Source organism: Ornithorhynchus anatinus, chromosome 6, assembly GCF_004115215.2.
Source record: "Ornithorhynchus anatinus isolate Pmale09 chromosome 6, mOrnAna1.pri.v4, whole genome shotgun sequence".
Classification (NCBI taxonomy): domain Eukaryota; kingdom Metazoa; phylum Chordata; class Mammalia; order Monotremata; family Ornithorhynchidae; genus Ornithorhynchus; species Ornithorhynchus anatinus.
The window spans coordinates 37,348,038-37,365,283 of NC_041733.1; the positions used below are offsets into that span (position 1 = coordinate 37,348,038).

The 17,246-nt window shown below is 39.9% G+C and overlaps 1 protein-coding gene across 3 annotated transcripts in view; it reads right to left on the bottom strand.

Moving 5' to 3' along the window:
• The window catches only part of TENM1 (teneurin transmembrane protein 1), a 717,827-nt gene that overhangs the window by 496,125 nt on the left and 204,456 nt on the right, over positions 1-17,246 (bottom strand). For all 3 annotated transcript variants that reach the window (XM_039912369.1, XM_029067334.2, XM_029067335.2), the window contains exon 2: positions 6,198-6,477. In XM_039912369.1, coding sequence (XP_039768303.1) covers positions 6,198-6,414 — 217 coding nt within the window. In that variant the 5' untranslated portion in view covers positions 6,415-6,477. The remainder of the gene's footprint in view (positions 1-6,197; positions 6,478-17,246) is intronic.

The window sequence follows — 17,246 nt, forward strand, 5'->3', positions numbered from 1 at the left end:
CAGCCAAGCATCGCAGCACAGTGTTGAGCGCATATTAAGTGCTTAATAAATGGCATTACTTCTACAAATACTATTACTACTAGATGTCTTCAAAAAGTTTCTCTGACCAAAAACTGCAATTCTATGCTCAGTAAACTCAGGCATCAGAAAAGACTGGGGTCAAACCCATTTTGGTTAACTGATCTTGCTGAATGGAGAGAGTTTCCTAGTGGTCCTCTACTTATGTGGCCTGCAGTTTCTAGATTACACCTGGCATCCTTTGAGTTCTTTTAAACTGCTTTCTTATTTTGGCACAAGAGGATCCTAAAGATGTGGAACTAAAATGCTTTGTAATGCATTCAAATGGACAGCACCAAAATAGCTCTTCATTCAACCGAGGAGCTAATGACAAACACGAGAAGGATACCTTCTCTGGTCTGGTTTCACACCTTGAAATGAGAATACTTTGGGAATTGAGATGGGTTCTGGTTAACTCATCTTTCTTATGTTCTTCTTGAATGTTGAAAGAGAGAAAAATGATGGAAATAAATAGGGCATTCTTGGGTATGTAGTCAATTCTACTTCCCAAATGACAAACAGGCAGACTAATATTCCTCTGGCATAGCAATTTCCTGACAGAATTTGCCAGCATATCTTATATCCATACACTCTGCAGGCATGTTAAAGTGTTTCTGACTGAGCGTATAAATATAAATATTTTTTTCAGGCCTACTTTGAATCAACTCAAGTCTGAGCTGAACAGAAATTGCCTGCAACATGTGTATGCTCTCCATCAACTCAATTGTTTTCCTGTGAATTACAAATCTGAGGGAAGAGCAAACATCTACTAGTTTAAGTAGATCGGGCTTGTTGGAAATGAGATGGAGCTTTTTTTAGTATAAGTTACTTGTGTAGGGAGCCTGTTCTTCATAACACCTTAGGCAGGAGAATGGCACTATTTTCACAGTTACATTTGAAAAATTAAAATGCTGATAAAGTTATTCATTTGTTCTTTTTGTCTCGATAACTGATTGTGAATCTATAGGAACAAGTAGCCTTATGTAGTAGTTTAAAGATACTTCAAATACTGAAGCAAATCTGAAGCAAATACTGAAACAAATACTGAAAACCACAGACCTGGGAGTCAGAAGACATGTGTTCTAATCCCACTACTGACACTTTCCTGCTAAATGACCTTGGGCAAGTCATTTAACTCCCTGTGCCTCTGCTTCCATCCCTGTAAACTGGTGATTAAACATTTGTTTTTGTTATTATTTAGAAATAGAGACCCATGTGAGAAAGGGACTGGGTCCAACTTGATCATCTTGTCTTATCTCTAGTGCATAGTACAGTGCTTGGCATATAGTAAGTACTTACTAAAAAACAGAATTATTATTTTTATATTTGGCCAGGTTGCAAAAACACAGATAATTAAGTTTCCAATAAATCTAATTCAATAAGATTTAGTGTCCATTTTACAGCAGGCTGCTGGGCAATAATAGATTTAAAAAATATGGTCATTTTAACGTGAGCTTGCTGATACTTTGCCATCTCCAAATCCAAGAGAAACTCCTTATCATTGACTTTAGGGCACTCAATCAGTCTCCTACTCCTAACTTATCTTGCTGATCTCCCACCATAACCCCCTCTGATTCCAACCTATTCAATGTACCTCCATCTTGCCTATGATGGCACTGACCCCTTCCTCACAACCTCACTCTGACCTGGAAATCCCTCCCCCTGCATACTGAGAACTCACCTCCTCCAAGAGGCCTTCCCAGTCTGAGCTTCCCCTTTTCCCTCTGCTCTCTCTGCTGCCTCTCTGCCCCCCCTTCACCTCCCCTCAGCTAAGCCCCCTTTTCCCCCCCTTCCTTCTCCTCCTCCCCCTCTCCCTTCCCCTCCCCTCAGCACTGTGCTCATCTGCTCACTTGTATATATTTTTATTACCCTTGATTCTATTTATTGCTATTGTTTCTGTCTGTCTGTCTCCCCCGATTAGACTCTAAGCCCGTCAATGGTCAGGAATTGTCTCTATCTGTTGCCGAATTGTCCATTCCAAGTGCTCAGTACAGTGCTCTGCACATAGTAAGCGCTCAATAAATACTATTGAATTAATATCCAACAAACCACGACACTCCTTGTCTTCAACGTCTTATCAGAATCACACCTCCTCTAAGAGGGCTTCCCCGATTAAGCCCTCATGTCTTCTTTTTCCCGCTCCCTTCTGAGTCACATATACATTTGGTCAGTACCACTGAAATGCCTTATACTCTCTGCACCCTGGCCCCCTGCCCTGGGGTAAATATTCTTATGCTCTGCTGCTCCCCTATCTGTAATGTATTTTAATGTCTGTCTCCCCTTCTAGCTCTAAGATCCTAATGGGCAGGAATCGTGTCAACCAAGTCTCTTTTTTTATACTCTCTCAAATGCTTAGTAGAATACTCTGCATAGAGTAAGTGCTCAATAAATACCATTGACTCATTCATTAAATGTGAGCTGCTTAACAGAACCTATATTCTTATTAATGCTATTACATATTTAAATATAGTTCTATTTGCATTTTTTTAAAAGTCATTTTGCAGTTCATATTTGGCCCCCTGGGAGTTGGGCCAGCTCAGGCACATTTAGATATTGGGGGAGGAGGGGCTCTTGTCAGAAAAAAAAAAAAATCAACTCTGTCTTCCATCTACCAAATGTCACATAACACGGGCCTGCCAAAAATTCATTCATTTTGTTGTAATCAAGAGGAAATAACTGTTCTTCCAAGAATAGCAAACATTTTAGAAAAGAAGAAAACTAACTATGGATTCCAAAAGGGCCATCAGCTTTAAATCTCAGAATTTTTCTTGACAGACAAAGATAAGCCCAAGACAATCTTTATAGAACTTATTGACCAGTATACACAAAAATACACATTGGCTGCCAGGAAACAATTTTATTATTTGGTACCATTGGCCCACAGCTATTTGGAGTAAATCTGGAGCCAACAGAGTCCTGTATAAATACCAGGAGGTAGAACGGAAAGGCTTTTTATGTCTTGGGCTTCGGTTCCTCTGGCTGCCAAAAAGGTCTTTTTTTCTGTAGACTGTATACCTCCTTATCCTGTAGATTGTAAGTTCTTTGTGGGCAGGGATCATGTCTAAGAACTCTGTTATATTGTACTTTCCCAAGTGCTTAGTATAGTTCTCTACACACAGTAAGTGCTCAATAAATGCCAATGACTGATTACCTCCCTCTACCAACCCATAGGATTTGGGAGTGGCTATTGGAAAAAAAAAAGTCATTACCTAAGCTCACCTATCTAGCCATTTTAAGGACTACATCCCTCTCTGATCATCCCTCTGATCCAGAGGGCTTTCCCTTTGTGGTAATTGACAAGACAGCCTGGACATTTACAAGGAATTAGCCCTGCTTAAGATGGTGGGGTTTCAAGTCTCCACTCTAACCCAGAATTCACTTTCCATCCTGCTCCAACACGGCCAAAGTCTAAATTCTAGACATACGCCACGCTCCTTCTCTTCTTCATTTGAGACATTTACAGTCCTTAAGAAAAATGTCTGCTTTAAATGTATTTCATTGCTGAATTAGTCCTCTCTTTGTGCTTCTGCCTGGATTATCTGTGTTCACAGGGAGTGTTCTTCCTTCCATCTATGACTACCCAGTCACTAGAGGGAAACCCTAGATGAAGAAGAAAATACCAGGGGGAGGAGCACACCTTACCCTTGCCTAGGAGGAGAGGGAGCTATTGTTTCCTGCTCTTGATCAAAAACTGGCCTGGATGAATGCAGTGATGATATGATTGAACAAATATTCAAGGGTACTATTTACAAAGGGCACATGGTAGGATATGATACATACAAACCCCCAGGACCGTACGATTGTTTATTTCTAATAAGTAGACTAAAACAAGAATGTCTGATGATAACTTAGAATTGTCAACATTCGATACCCATTGCATTGAGAAAATGTCAATTTTTGAAGTTTTTCCTGGGTTGAATATTGAACTCTTTTAGAAAGGGTGCAACTGACAATTTTTTAGCCTTCCTCATCCCTATTTCTCCTCTTCCCCACTCTCTTCCTGCTTGATTAATTGTAAGGACAATCAGATTAGAAATCCTGTTATGCCCTGCTTGCGAGGACATCTGCTCAGAAATTTACCTGACTACCTAAGGATTGCAAATTGGTGGGTTTACAGAAGCCAGTATCAAGGGATATGTAGTAATAAAGTACTGATGGTACCTGTTAATCAGTTGATCCTATTTACTGAGCACTTACTGTGTGCAGAACAGTATACTAAGTGTATAGGAGAGTACAATATACCAGTAAGTAGACCTGTTCCCTGCCCACAGTGAGTTTACAGCCTAGAAGGGGAGATGGACATGAATATAAATAAATTGCGGGTATGTACACAAGTGCTGTGGAACTGAGGGATGGGTGAATAAGGGGTGTAAGTGCTTACTAAGTACCAAGCACTGTAATAAGCAAAGGGGAAGGCAGAAGATAATTAGGTTGGACATAATCTCTGTCCCACATGGAGCTCACAGTCTAAATATGAGAGAAGAGGATTTAATTCACATTTTACAGATGAGGAAACTAAGGCTCAGAGAAGTGAATTGACTTGCCCAAGGTTACAAAGCAGATATGAGGTGTAAGTAGGAGTGAAAAGCAGCATGGCCAAGCTGTTAAAGCAGAGGCCTGGGAGCCAGAAAGCTTTGGTTCTAAATCCACCTCTGTGACTCGTTTGCTCGCTAATCCTGGGCAAGTCACTTAACTTCTCTATGCCTCAGTTGCCTCATCTGTAAAATGAGGACTGAGACCATGAGGCTCATGTGGGACAAGGTCGGTGACCAGCCTGATTAGCTTGAATCTACCTTAGGGCTTAGTACAGTGCCTGGCACATAGTAAATGCTTCACAAAAACCATAAAAAAGAAAAATAGAACCCAGATCCTCTGACTTCTTGGGCAATGCTTTTTTCACTAGGCCTTGCTGCCTGTTTAGAGCTTACTATGTTCCAAGCACTATAGTAAGCACTTGGAGAGAAAGGAGAAAATCAGGTAGGACACATTCCTTCTCCACATGGGCCTCATGGTCTAAGTAGGAGGGAGAACTGTGCATTTAGTTTAACTTTCTCCTCTTTCTCTTTCTACACATGCACTTAAACGTCTATGTCCCAGGTCAGAGAGTTTGAGAAATCCATGGAGATGCCTTACATTTCTTTCAGCCCCCTCTCCCAGTAACCCTGGTAGAATGTGAGCTCCATGCAGGGCAGGGACTCTGTCTGATCCGATGTTCTTGTATCCCAGTTTTAGCATAGTGTTTAACACTTAGGAAGTGCTTAATATCACTGATACTTTATTTTTTAATACGATAGGCATAGCTAACCCAGTCCTAATTTGAGGCATCTTAAAAAGTGATGTGAGCTACATACAATTTCAGTTTTTAATTTTTGGTAGCTCCACATTTCAACCTAGAGGAATTTAAACCATATCACACAAACTCCATTTTACCATTATATGGTGAAAAATTTAGGGTTTAGAGAAGAGGTTCCTAAAGGAAACAATATCTCAGGATCAACAGGAAAACTCCTTTCTTTTTCTCTTCTCTCGCCACTCTGTTGGATCTGATGAACTTGATGTTTCCTGCTCATCCGAGGGCCTTAGCTAGCCTCAGCTGAAAAATGTGTTGTAGGCTTGTCTCTAGACTACAAGTTCATTGTGGACAGGGAAGGTGTCTGCTAACTCTGTTTTACTGTACTCTCCCTAGCGCCTAGTTGAATGCTCTGAACATAGTAAGCACACAGTAGATACCACTGATCAACAGAATATTTGTTCTAGACTTCAGCGAAGATGTGGTTCAGACACAAAAGCACTTAGCTATTTCCCACTTTACTTAATGATGCAGTATTTCTCCTTCAGACTGTAAATGGCTACTTAGAGTATTACACACATTTTGAATGCTTTGAGAAGAGGATTATTGCATCTGAATTCATCCATAATCCTATTAAGATCATTATGGGACATTGTATCCTTAAAAGCCACATATCGTCTTCAACCTTATAGCTAAGTCGATGCATGGAAGATCCACCAGGCATACATATGCAAAGGAAATTATTCAACAGCCAAACATGAGTGTAGACTTTTTAAATATATGCCAATGATGTATGTGTAAACAACATAATTTGAAGGAATTAATCTTCCCTCATATTAAACTTTCATACCTTGAGTAGAATTATCTACTTCTTTTCTCTTCCTGCTCTGGCTATTATAATTCAATCGAAGCTCTTGGTTATACTCATGAAGGGTTTCTCTTGAGTCATAGGACTGTCTTGGTTTTCTCCCATCTTCACTCTCATCAGAAGAACTGGTATAAGTGAGATCCATTTCGTGCTTGACTTTGGATAATGGCTGGTAGGGTTTACAATCCATCTGCTCCATCTCCGATTAAGCAGGCTCACAGTCATGAAAACAAGGATGAGGAATGCTTTAACACACACAGTTCTGCAACAGAAAAGAAAAAAAATCCTTAAATGTATCTGTGGGAAAAGAATTACCTAGGAAGAGTCACAGTTTGTTCAGATAAAATCATTCAAGTGGTTTGGAAAGAGACAAACTAGATGACGTGAAGTGAGCCTGAGGCAAATATATTATCTTGTACTACACTGCATATATTGCCAAGCATTTAGCATGAAACTGGGGTTTGGAACACTAGAAAGTACAGAAAGTAACAAAGAAATTGCTTCGGAAATATTTGTGTAAGTCTGCAAATAAAGCACAACTCTAGCATTTTTGGAAACGTTAAGGTCAGTGAGCAGAAAACAAAACAGAAAGTTGTCATTTGTGACAGTTCCCAGCAGTCTATATGAAAATGTTGCCCAACAAATATTCATGCCACACTCTGTTCAGTCATATTCCATATTTAAAAGTACAAGTGATGCGAACAACAGAAAAAAAATCCAGAAAAACAAGATCTTGCCTTTCACTATGTGGTGATTTTAAAAAGGGACGTGGGAAATAGGGGAATTTTTCCAATATCCTATAGAGACAGGTTCACTAATTCTGACATAGTGGTGTCAGGCTTAGCTTGTGCTAGTATAACTCACATGAACCAAAAAGGGAGTACTTTCTTTAGTGTGCAATGTTTTCAGGAAACAATGTCATTTTTGATGGAGTGTGTGGCTACCGAGATAGCAGTTCAACAGAATCCCTACAAACGTCATTAGAAAATTTTAAAATAATTATATGTGACCACAAGAAATAAAATTCAAAAAATACATTTCTAAGTCAGGAATGTGAAGCTGGTGTTTTGACCACAAGAGGCATTCTTCTCCAGGGCACTTTCTATATGACTGATGAAATAACAAAATTTACTTCTTTTTTTAACCCACACAAACTTAACCGCACCTATTTTCTGCAAATCCTACTTGCGAAGCGTTTCTTTTGAAGTTCAGGATAAAATCACCAAGTGTTTTTCAAAGAGAACTGCAGGTGTTCTAATCCCTTGAGTTTTAAGTCTACAAAATGAAAAGGCTCTAAAACAGGAAGGTGTCTTTTGACTGATCAAGTCTGCATAAAGTGGGCAGCATGAGGAAAACCTTCTGAGAGCAATGGGATGCTTACATTCATTCATTCATTCAACTGTATTTATTGAGCGTTTACGGTGTGCGGAGCACTGTACTAAGCACTTGGAAATTACAATTAGGCAACAGATAGAGACAATCTTTACCCTAAACCGGAGTTACGATGTACCATAATGATTTCAATACCGAAGTAGTGTAGACTAGTGAAAGGAACACAGGGAGCCAGATGACCTGGGTTCTAATCCCTACTGACACTGGTCTGCTGTGCAATTTTGGGCAAATCACTTTAACTCGGGCCTCAGTGACCTCACCTTTAAAGTGGGGACTAAATTAACCTCCCTCCAACTGAGGCTGTGAGATCCATGTGGTTCAGAGACTGTGTCCAACTCAATTATTTTATATCTTGGCCAGCACTTAGACAACAGTGCTGGGCACATAATAAGCACTTAAGAAATGCCATAAATATTATTATTAGTGGAAAGATCGTGGTTCTGCCGGTCAGAGGACTTGGGTTCCAATCGTGACTTTACTAATTGCCTGCTGTGTGAACTTGGGCAAGTCACTTAACTTCTCTCTGCCTCAGTTACTTCATCTGTTAAATGGGGATGAAGACTGTGAATCCCACATGGGACATGCACTATGTCCAACCTGATTAGCGTGTGTCTACCCCAGCACTGAGTATAGAGTTTGGCCCAAAGAAAGCATTTAAGAAACAGCAAAATGGTTAGTTTTATCTTCCATTTTGATACTTTTCATTTGAAAATGAGGGTGATGATAGCCTTGTCATGTCATTAGGACTTAGAAATATATTCTATGGCTGGAAATATCCACAATGTAACTTTGTTGGAGTCTCTATCATAGTTTGCAGCACCGGAATGATAATAATAATGATAATAATAACGGTATTTGTTAAGCTCTTACTATGTGCCCAGCGCTGTTGGAAGCACTGGAGTAGGTACGAGGCAATCAGATTGGACACCGTTCCTGTCCCGCATGGGCCTCACAGTCTTAATCCCCATTTTACAGATGAGGTAACTGAGGCACAGAGAAGTGAAATGGACTTGCCCAAGGTCACTCAGCAGGCAGGTGGCAGAGTTGGGATTAGAACCATGTCGTCTGACTCCGTGGCCCGTGCGCTTTCCAATGGACCAAGCTATGACATCGTGTGAACTAGAGGCCCTTGGTAAACTTTTATTTCTAGGAAAGGATAAAAATTCTGATAAAAGTCTACAGGATATATTGTGGTGCTATGAAAGATATAATGAGAAAACCAAATGAGTGACTTCTTCGAATGATTTAGTTCTAAGATTCAGCCAGATGTGCTTAGCATCCGATAGTCTTGTTTTACACTTGAGCAATTCTGGTTTGCCCTTGTAGTTTCCTCTCTCAATCTAACAACAACAACAAATCCTCAAAATATAAGTGCCACTAAAAAAATGCTGTGTAAATGTCCACACTCATTTTTCCGTTATCTAATCTTCCAGTGACAAAAAGAAGCATCAAGTCTGATCGATATCACCAAGTTGCCTTTGCCGGAGAAAAGGTGAAAGCAAATAAGAATGACCTTGGTGTGAACAGTTGCACGGTATTCTCTTAACTAAAAGATGGCTCTTTTTCAACCTCCCTGCCAGTTAACCTTATGATTATTATTATTCAATAGCTGGAATGAAAGAGCAAACACAATTCTGAAAACACTGCTAAACTGCATAGCACAAATAAATTAGGGTCAAAGTCTTTTAGCATAGAGCATACTTAACAAATGATTGGAACTTTTTTCATGTACATAAAGAACTCAAGGCTATCACTTAAGGGTATTAAACAATTGTACTGGCAAACTGGCAAAGTAAGATAGAGCATCCTGACCAGGTCTTGACCTTAGGACTTTCATAAACTAAATTACAGTGGCAACATATTTGAGCTTCTTAAAAATGGAAATTAAAACCCAAATCTTTTCTTTTTAAAGCCTTTTAAATTTTAACATAGAGAGGAAGTATAAAATGGGAGCTTCAGTTTAAAGAGCGCACCAATGATAGAACACTAATTTATTATTACTATTGTTATCAGTAACAATAATAATAATAATTTCTAAGTTCTTACTATGCATCAAGAACTATGAAAAGGAATCATATCATCTGCTATTGCTCCAGTGTAGAACTGAAAGGAAAGGAAAATCCCAAACAAGGCACTGTGCTCAACCAAGAACATAGAACTGAGCTGCTCACAAAGGCCAGAAGTCAGATATGTGAGGAAAAGACAGAAGGTTCGGCTTAATGGAGAACCATCAGATCACCAAACCCTGTTTTGGGAAGTGCTATGACTTGGAACTCAAATAATTTACATGGAGAAGTAGCTAAGAGCCTGTCAGAGGCAAGAGGGTTTGATATTTTAGGGCAGTATTAAGCAACACAGCATCACTTGGCTGGATCCAACTCAACGAAACCCGTCGCTCCTTCTTCCCCAGTCTCATTCCATGTGCCACTATTTGTACAGTGAGGAGCAAGGGCAGGCCAGAGCAGGTGGTGGCTGAAGGGACAGTAGAGTACAAGCCCCATGCCAACATCCACGGCACTGCCCTCCTATTCCCCTCATTTCATTTCAGCACTCAATTCTCATTTTTCCCAAAAGACCAGAGTGCAAATGAAAGGGGAGCTTACTCTTCCTACCAGGGGCAGAGGCATTCAGGTAAAAAAAAAAAAAGTCCACTTTTGTCTAGGTGAAGGAATGAGGAAATAAAAGCCAGACAGGTGGGGCTATACTCTACCTCCGAAGGGGGAAACCAGCCAAGAAAAATTACACCCAGGGGTACAGGGATGGATGAGAGGAAGATGAGGGGAAGGGGAGGTAGGGAAGAGGTCAGCATTTCTGTTCTGTGGGTTAAAATTTAATTCTACTGGATGTTGGGATAATCTGGTCTTTAGTTTCTGCTGCCTGTGATCATTTGCATCATCAGTCTCACAGGAAAGTGAATTTACACAAGCAACATCTCTTATTGGCCCTGGGGAGATACCTCAAGACTTGATGATGCCAGGAAACAGAGTAAAGGCAAAAGGGTTGTACAAATAGTGTAAAAGGGAGACCATTCCCTAGCCATACCTTTATTGAGAACCACTCTCTAAATCCTAGATTTCATTCAATTTATTATCCATCAAATAAGTCTTGCCAGAACTGCTTACTCACTTCAAAATAAAATGATCACATAGGCTTGATGGGTCAATTTATTTTAGTACAGATATGGTTTTCTGAAAATACAAATATTTTGTAGCCTGTTGAACTCACAACCCAAACTCTCATCATACAAAAATTACTATGTAATCTCTGGCAGTAATGCCAGATTTTGATATTTTAAGGCCCTTTTTTTTACTATATCTTGAATATACATATATATACAAATGTATATGTAAGACCATATGTACATGTTATATCATATATGTTAGATCTTATATATAAATGGCCTTACATTTCATAGTGTATGGTAATCCTTAAGATACTATAAAATAACATTACCTCATAAAATGATGAGAAGGCACCAAATAACCTACTGATCAAATAATGCAAATTTAGCAGAGGCTAAAATCCTATTTCAAGATTGTATCATCTCAGAAATTTTAACTCAGTTCTAAGGTATAATGATGACGATGATGGTATTTGTTAAGCACTTACTAGAGAAGCAGCGTGGCTCAGTGGAAAGAGCCCGGGCTTTGGAGTCAGAGGTCATGACTTCGAATCCCAGCTCTGCCACTTGTCAGCTGTGTGACTGTGGGCAAGTCCCTTCACTTCTCTGTGCCTCAGTTACCTCATCTGTAAAATGGGGATGAAGACTGTGAGCCCCACGTGGGACAACCTGATTCCCCTGTGTCTACCCCAGCGCTTAGAACAGTGCTCTGCACATAGTAAGTGCTTAACAAATACCAACATTATTATTACTCTGTGCCAAGCACTGTTCTAAGGATTGGGTTAGAGACAAGGTAATCAGGTTGTCCCATGCGGGGCTCACAGTCTTAATCCCCATTTTACAGATAAGGTAACTGAGGCAGCAAGAAGTTCAGTAGCTTACCCTAAGGTCACAGAGCAGAAAAGTAGTGAAGCAGGGATTAGAACCCACATCCTTTGACTCCCAAGCCCAAGCTCTTTCCACTAAGCGACCAGGTGCTTTAAATGTTAATTGCTGAACCCAATTCTCCAGCCTGCAAATCCCAGAATGAGCTGTGGTAAACCACAGGAGTCATGGACCTGGAGCAAATCTTGGTGTGTACCTCCACCCCATACTTAATAGAAGTGACAGCATCTCTCCAATTTTGCTGGGACGCCAGCAATTGCTGCTTCTTTCTCTCTCAGAATCCTATGCAAGCACTGCAGTGAAAGAGGGAATATGAAAGAGGGCGGAAGAGTTACTCTTCTTCCCTTGGCACCTGGGAAAGATTCCTTAGGTGTCACTGGAGATGCTAGGGGAGGTCTTATCCACTCTGACAGACTCTCTTGGGTGTAGTGGTGAATCCCAACAAAAGAAAGTGTTAGGAGAGTTGGTATTTTCATTTGGAAAAATTAAAGGATTGACCTTTAAGAAGGCTGAATTTGATGATACTTCCGGAGTATAAACTAATTCAGCACTATTCCAATGAGATGGAACAAATGAACTAATGGAAATCTCTTAAAAGTGAAAATTACTTCACTAGAGAAGATTTCTCATATAGAAAGAAGATAATTTTCGCAAAACCTACCACTTAGGGGCAATGTATGCATTTAGCGATATTTCCACTAGCAGTTGAATGAGAGAATTAATTAACCCTTCTTTTGTTTCGGTGTTTTCTATTATTTGGGTATATTTCCCTTGGTACATTTTCCTTTCATCAGTGGCAGATGTCACAGGAAGGATTTTTTTTCTTTTTGGGTGGTTTTAAGATTTGGAACCTGATCTCCCCTTTAGAGACTGTTCCCGCAAAGCACCAAACAACCCTGTGCAGTTTGAGCTCCTACCACGATTGTGTTGACAAGCTCCTGGGTGTATTTAATCACTCAAGGGAGGTATTTCAGAGGTTTACAAACCCCAGAAAGAAGTTAAAAGTTTAAAGAGTTCTAGAGAGCTCCCTGAATGGGCACAGGAGGCCAGGTAGATGAGCTTTCCACTTGGCAAATGTAAGGGCTGAACTCCAAATGTCATAAATATGGTGATGTCCTTCAGCTGTGGTTGGCCCAGAGTCCAGGATCAGGTGGTCTTTGAGTAGCCTCCAATGGATGCTTAAATCTGAAGAGAATCATGTCCATAATAATGTTAACTTATTGAATAACCAACCCAAGCCAATTTCATCAGTGTTACTTGTCCCAGTTATATATACTGTCCATTTTACTTAACCAGAAAGCCCAGTGGAAGAAATGCTCATATAAAAGAAGAGAGCGGAAGCAACAGAATTTTGTGACATATGGCACGCTTGCTGGTGAAATCAAAAGCATGCTACATGCCAGCTTTTTGTCTACAAAATGTCTTTCATTTCACTAAGGGGTGTACCCCATGCCAAGCTATGCGACAACCTCCAAGTCCTTGCTTTTTCAATCTATACTCACAGGACCGCTGACTTGGCTTGACGAAGCAAGAACGAATACATGCTACTTGACTCTTTTATGACTACAAACTGTCACCTTTATATACTCTGGCCTAATATTTCGAATCACCGCCTTGATTCTTGATCTGTGTTTATGATTTCGTCAAATGTAAACAAGGAAACTAAATCATTTCACGTGATGAAAATGGCACTCAAGAAATCAGAGGAGGAGGGACCTGACATTTATCCATCAAAAGAATTTATTTAGCATTTACTTGGGTTGAGCCCCAAATTAAACACTGGGGTCCACCTAATTCAATTAGTAGACATTCAATTCAATTAGTGGCCTCCGGTGGATTACAATCTAATATAATAATAATAATGATGGTATTTGTTAAGCACTTACTACGTGCCAAACACTATTCTAAGCGCTGGGGTAGACAAAGGGTAATCAGGTTGTCCCACATGCGGCTCACAGTCTCAATCCCCATTTTACAGATTAGGTTAATGCGGCACAGAGAAGTTAAGTGACTTGCCCAAAGTCACACGGATGACAAGTGGCCGAGCTGGGATTAGAACCCAGGACCTCTGGCTCCCAAGCCCCTGTTCTTTCCACTAAGTCACGCTGCTGAAACAGCAAGAGGGTTACCCATAGAAATGAATATTCAATTTTTCCTTCGGCACTTGGGATTTATGAACCTCTTATCTTATTTTTCTCTGTAGCGAAAAAGAACCTGAGACCTGAAGGTAAGATGTAAAATATTTTAATTTACATAGGAGTTTTTTTTAATTGGTACTTGTTAAGTATTTACTATGTGTCAAGCCCTATTCTAATGCTGGGGTAGAGAGTCAAGATAATCAGGGTGAACACAATTCCTGTCCCACATAGAGCTCACAGTCTAAATCGGAGGAAGGAGGATTTAATCCCCACTAACAGACGGGGTTGCAGGAGCATTGAGAAGTTAAGTGATTTGTCCAAAGTCACATAGCAGACAAGTGTTAGAGCTGGGATTAGAAGTGAGGTCTTTTGACTACCAGCTCTGTACTTTTTCCACCAGGTGCTTCCACTTGACAAACGATGTACAAAGTGATAATAATAATAATAATGTTGGTATTTGTTAAGCACTTACTATGTGCAGAGCACTGTTCTAAGCACTGGGGTAGATACAGGGTAATCAGGTTGTCCCACGTGAGGCTCACAGTCTTAATCCCCATTTTACAGATGAGGTAACTGAGGCACAGAGAAGTTAGGTGACAACTTATGGGAGGCAGCGTGGCTCAGTGGAAAAGAGCCTGGGCTTCGGAGTCAGAGGTCATGAGTTGGACTCCCGGCTCTGCCACTTGTCAGCTGTGTGACTGTGGGCAAGTCACTTAACTTCTCTGTACCTCAGTTACCTCATCTGTAAAATGGAGATTAACTGTGAGTCTCACATGGGACAACCTGATTACCCTCAGTATCTACCCCAGTGCTTAGAACAGTGCTCTGCACATAGTAAGCGCTGAACAAATACCAACATTATTAAGTGACTTGCCCACAGTCACACAGCTGACAAGTGACAGCGCTGGGATTCGAACCCATGACCTCTGACTCCCAAGCCCGTGCTCTTTCCACTGAGCCATGCTCCTTCTCAAGGGTATAGATGAAAGGATATGGATGAAGGGTATGGATAGGGGAAAGTGGAATTGTTCACCTAATTCCAGACATCTTCAGGTTTGAAGAAGGAAACATTTGAGATTTGAAAACGGTAGGTTCAAAACAAAGGAAAAAACACTTTTTGTACAATAGGTGGCAAGCAAATGGAAGTTTAAATTGGAAGTTCAAAAAGAGTTTGGACACATTCATGATGGAATTGTCCATAGCTACTAGAGAGAATATTACAGATCTTAGATGGTATATCCATAGCCCTTTGGATGCCAAGGAGGAAAAACTTCTCGTGATTCTTCCAAGCATCCTGCTGCCCTGGTCAGAGATAGGATATTGGGATGGATAGACTGTTGGTTTGAGGGGGCAGAAAAAGGATTTATTTTGCTTTTAACACCAAAATCCATCCATCAATAGTATTATTCAGTATTAATTGAGTGCTTATGATGTGCTCGAGTGTTTACTCCGTGTATTTATGTACATCTGAGATTCCTCACCAGTCAGGCACAATGCAGTATTGGTTTTGAGGTCCTTTCCTGTTTCCTCCAATATTGTTGTAAAATCAGATTGAAGAAAACCACACCTAAGTCAGTGTAAAACCAAAATTTGAAATTTTGATATCAAGTTCTCTACATGGTAGGTACTCAATTAATGCAGTTTATGATGGTGTTGATATTTATGGTTTAGTGCTGCTTCACTGCTTAATCATAATAGAAAATCAGCCTGACATGACACCCTCATGGCTGACTTGACCACCTATGTAACTGTGGATCTCGGAGAACTTTTGAGTGCCACTAAAATATCAATTTATAGATTGATTATTGTTGGTCTAGTAATTAGAACGCCTATCCTTGCCCTGGCAGGAGTTTCTTCCTTTCCAATATTATCTGGCTGCAGATAGAAAGGAACTATTTTGCACTACGCTAATGAACATCCACAGAGCTATAAAAACATCACATATTTACCTTAGTACTGAGGGGGTGAGTGGTGGGGAGTAAAAGGAAACTGTGGAGGCCAGGAAGTAAAGCATGAAGAGTGCTTACATTTTATGATTAATAAGAATAACTCAATGTGATCTCTCAAAGGAATTAAAAAGGCCAAGTTTTCTCTTAATCCTTTTGGCAATAGCACAGAAGTCCCCTGGAGGAAACCAGTGTCATATTTCTTTGAAGGATTTGCTTTGTTTGGATATTTTCCCAACCTAATTCTAACATCACCTTCATTTCAATCTTCAAGTTGAAAGAGTTTCTACAATAAATGATCTGGTGCTCTAACTTAGAAATTTTATAATTGTTTTTAAAATGCTATCATTTCTATACAAAGCTTTTTCAATCTGGTCACCTAAATCAATCCAATGTCACTCTAGATGTTCATTCACAAAGAGGTGGCCATAACACAAGGTGACATCCACTTTGTAGAGAAATAAGTAGCCATTTATACCTCAAAGTTGTGCTGACATCGAAACACACATGAACTGACAGATGTGGTGGAGGCTATAATCATTTACAAGCTACATGTCACAGAAAATGAGCTGGGTGTTGGCTACCTGTTTGGCAGTGCATATTATCTGACTGTCAGATTGTTATATATAATTGTGGTTTGGCTTTCCAACTGTGTTTAATTAAAAGAATATAATAAACACTAATTAGCATGCTTAATTTTGAAAGCAATTTAAAGTTCAGAGTTGAAGGAACAAACTAAAAACAATACACATTCTCTCTACTATGTAATTAATGTTTTGGAATCATTCACAGGAGCACAGCATAATGAGTTGAAGAGTCAGGCAGCCCTGACATTTCACAAATCATCACAACTTATATATCATCCAAAGAGCAGTGAAAATTAAATGTAGCACATCAAATGGACTCTACTGCAGAACCCAAGAAACTTACTCGTTAAAAGTCTTTCAAAAGTTGAGTGTCAGGGTGAAGTTAGAAGTAATGAAGTTATAAACATTAGAAATAAATCCAAAGCACTTAAAATAGTTACCATTTATTTTAATGTCTGTCTTCTCATCTATAATAATGATAATGATGGTATTTGTCAAATGCTTACCAAGTGCTAAGCACTGTTCTAAGCATTAGGGGAGATACAAGCTAATTAGGTTGACCCAATCCCCATTTTGCAGATGAGGTAAGTACGTTAAGCGACTTGCCCAAAGTCACACAGCTGACAAGTGGCAGAGCCGGGATTAGAATCCATGACCTCTGACAGCCAAGCCCATGCTCTTCCTACTAAGCTGTGCTGCTTTTCATGGGCCAAGCACTGTTCTAAGCGCTGCTATACGCTCTCTGTGGGCAGGGATCACACCTACCAACTCTGAATGTACTCTCCCATGTGCTTAATACATGGTCTGCATACAGTATGTGTTCAATAAATACCACTGACAGATCAATTAATGGAGTTCAAGGATGAGATAAATTTGAGAAAGGTGTTTCTTCTTTTCTCACTCTTTCTTTAATGGATCCATTATTTGTGTACTGGACATCTAGCCAATCATAAGTCCCCTAG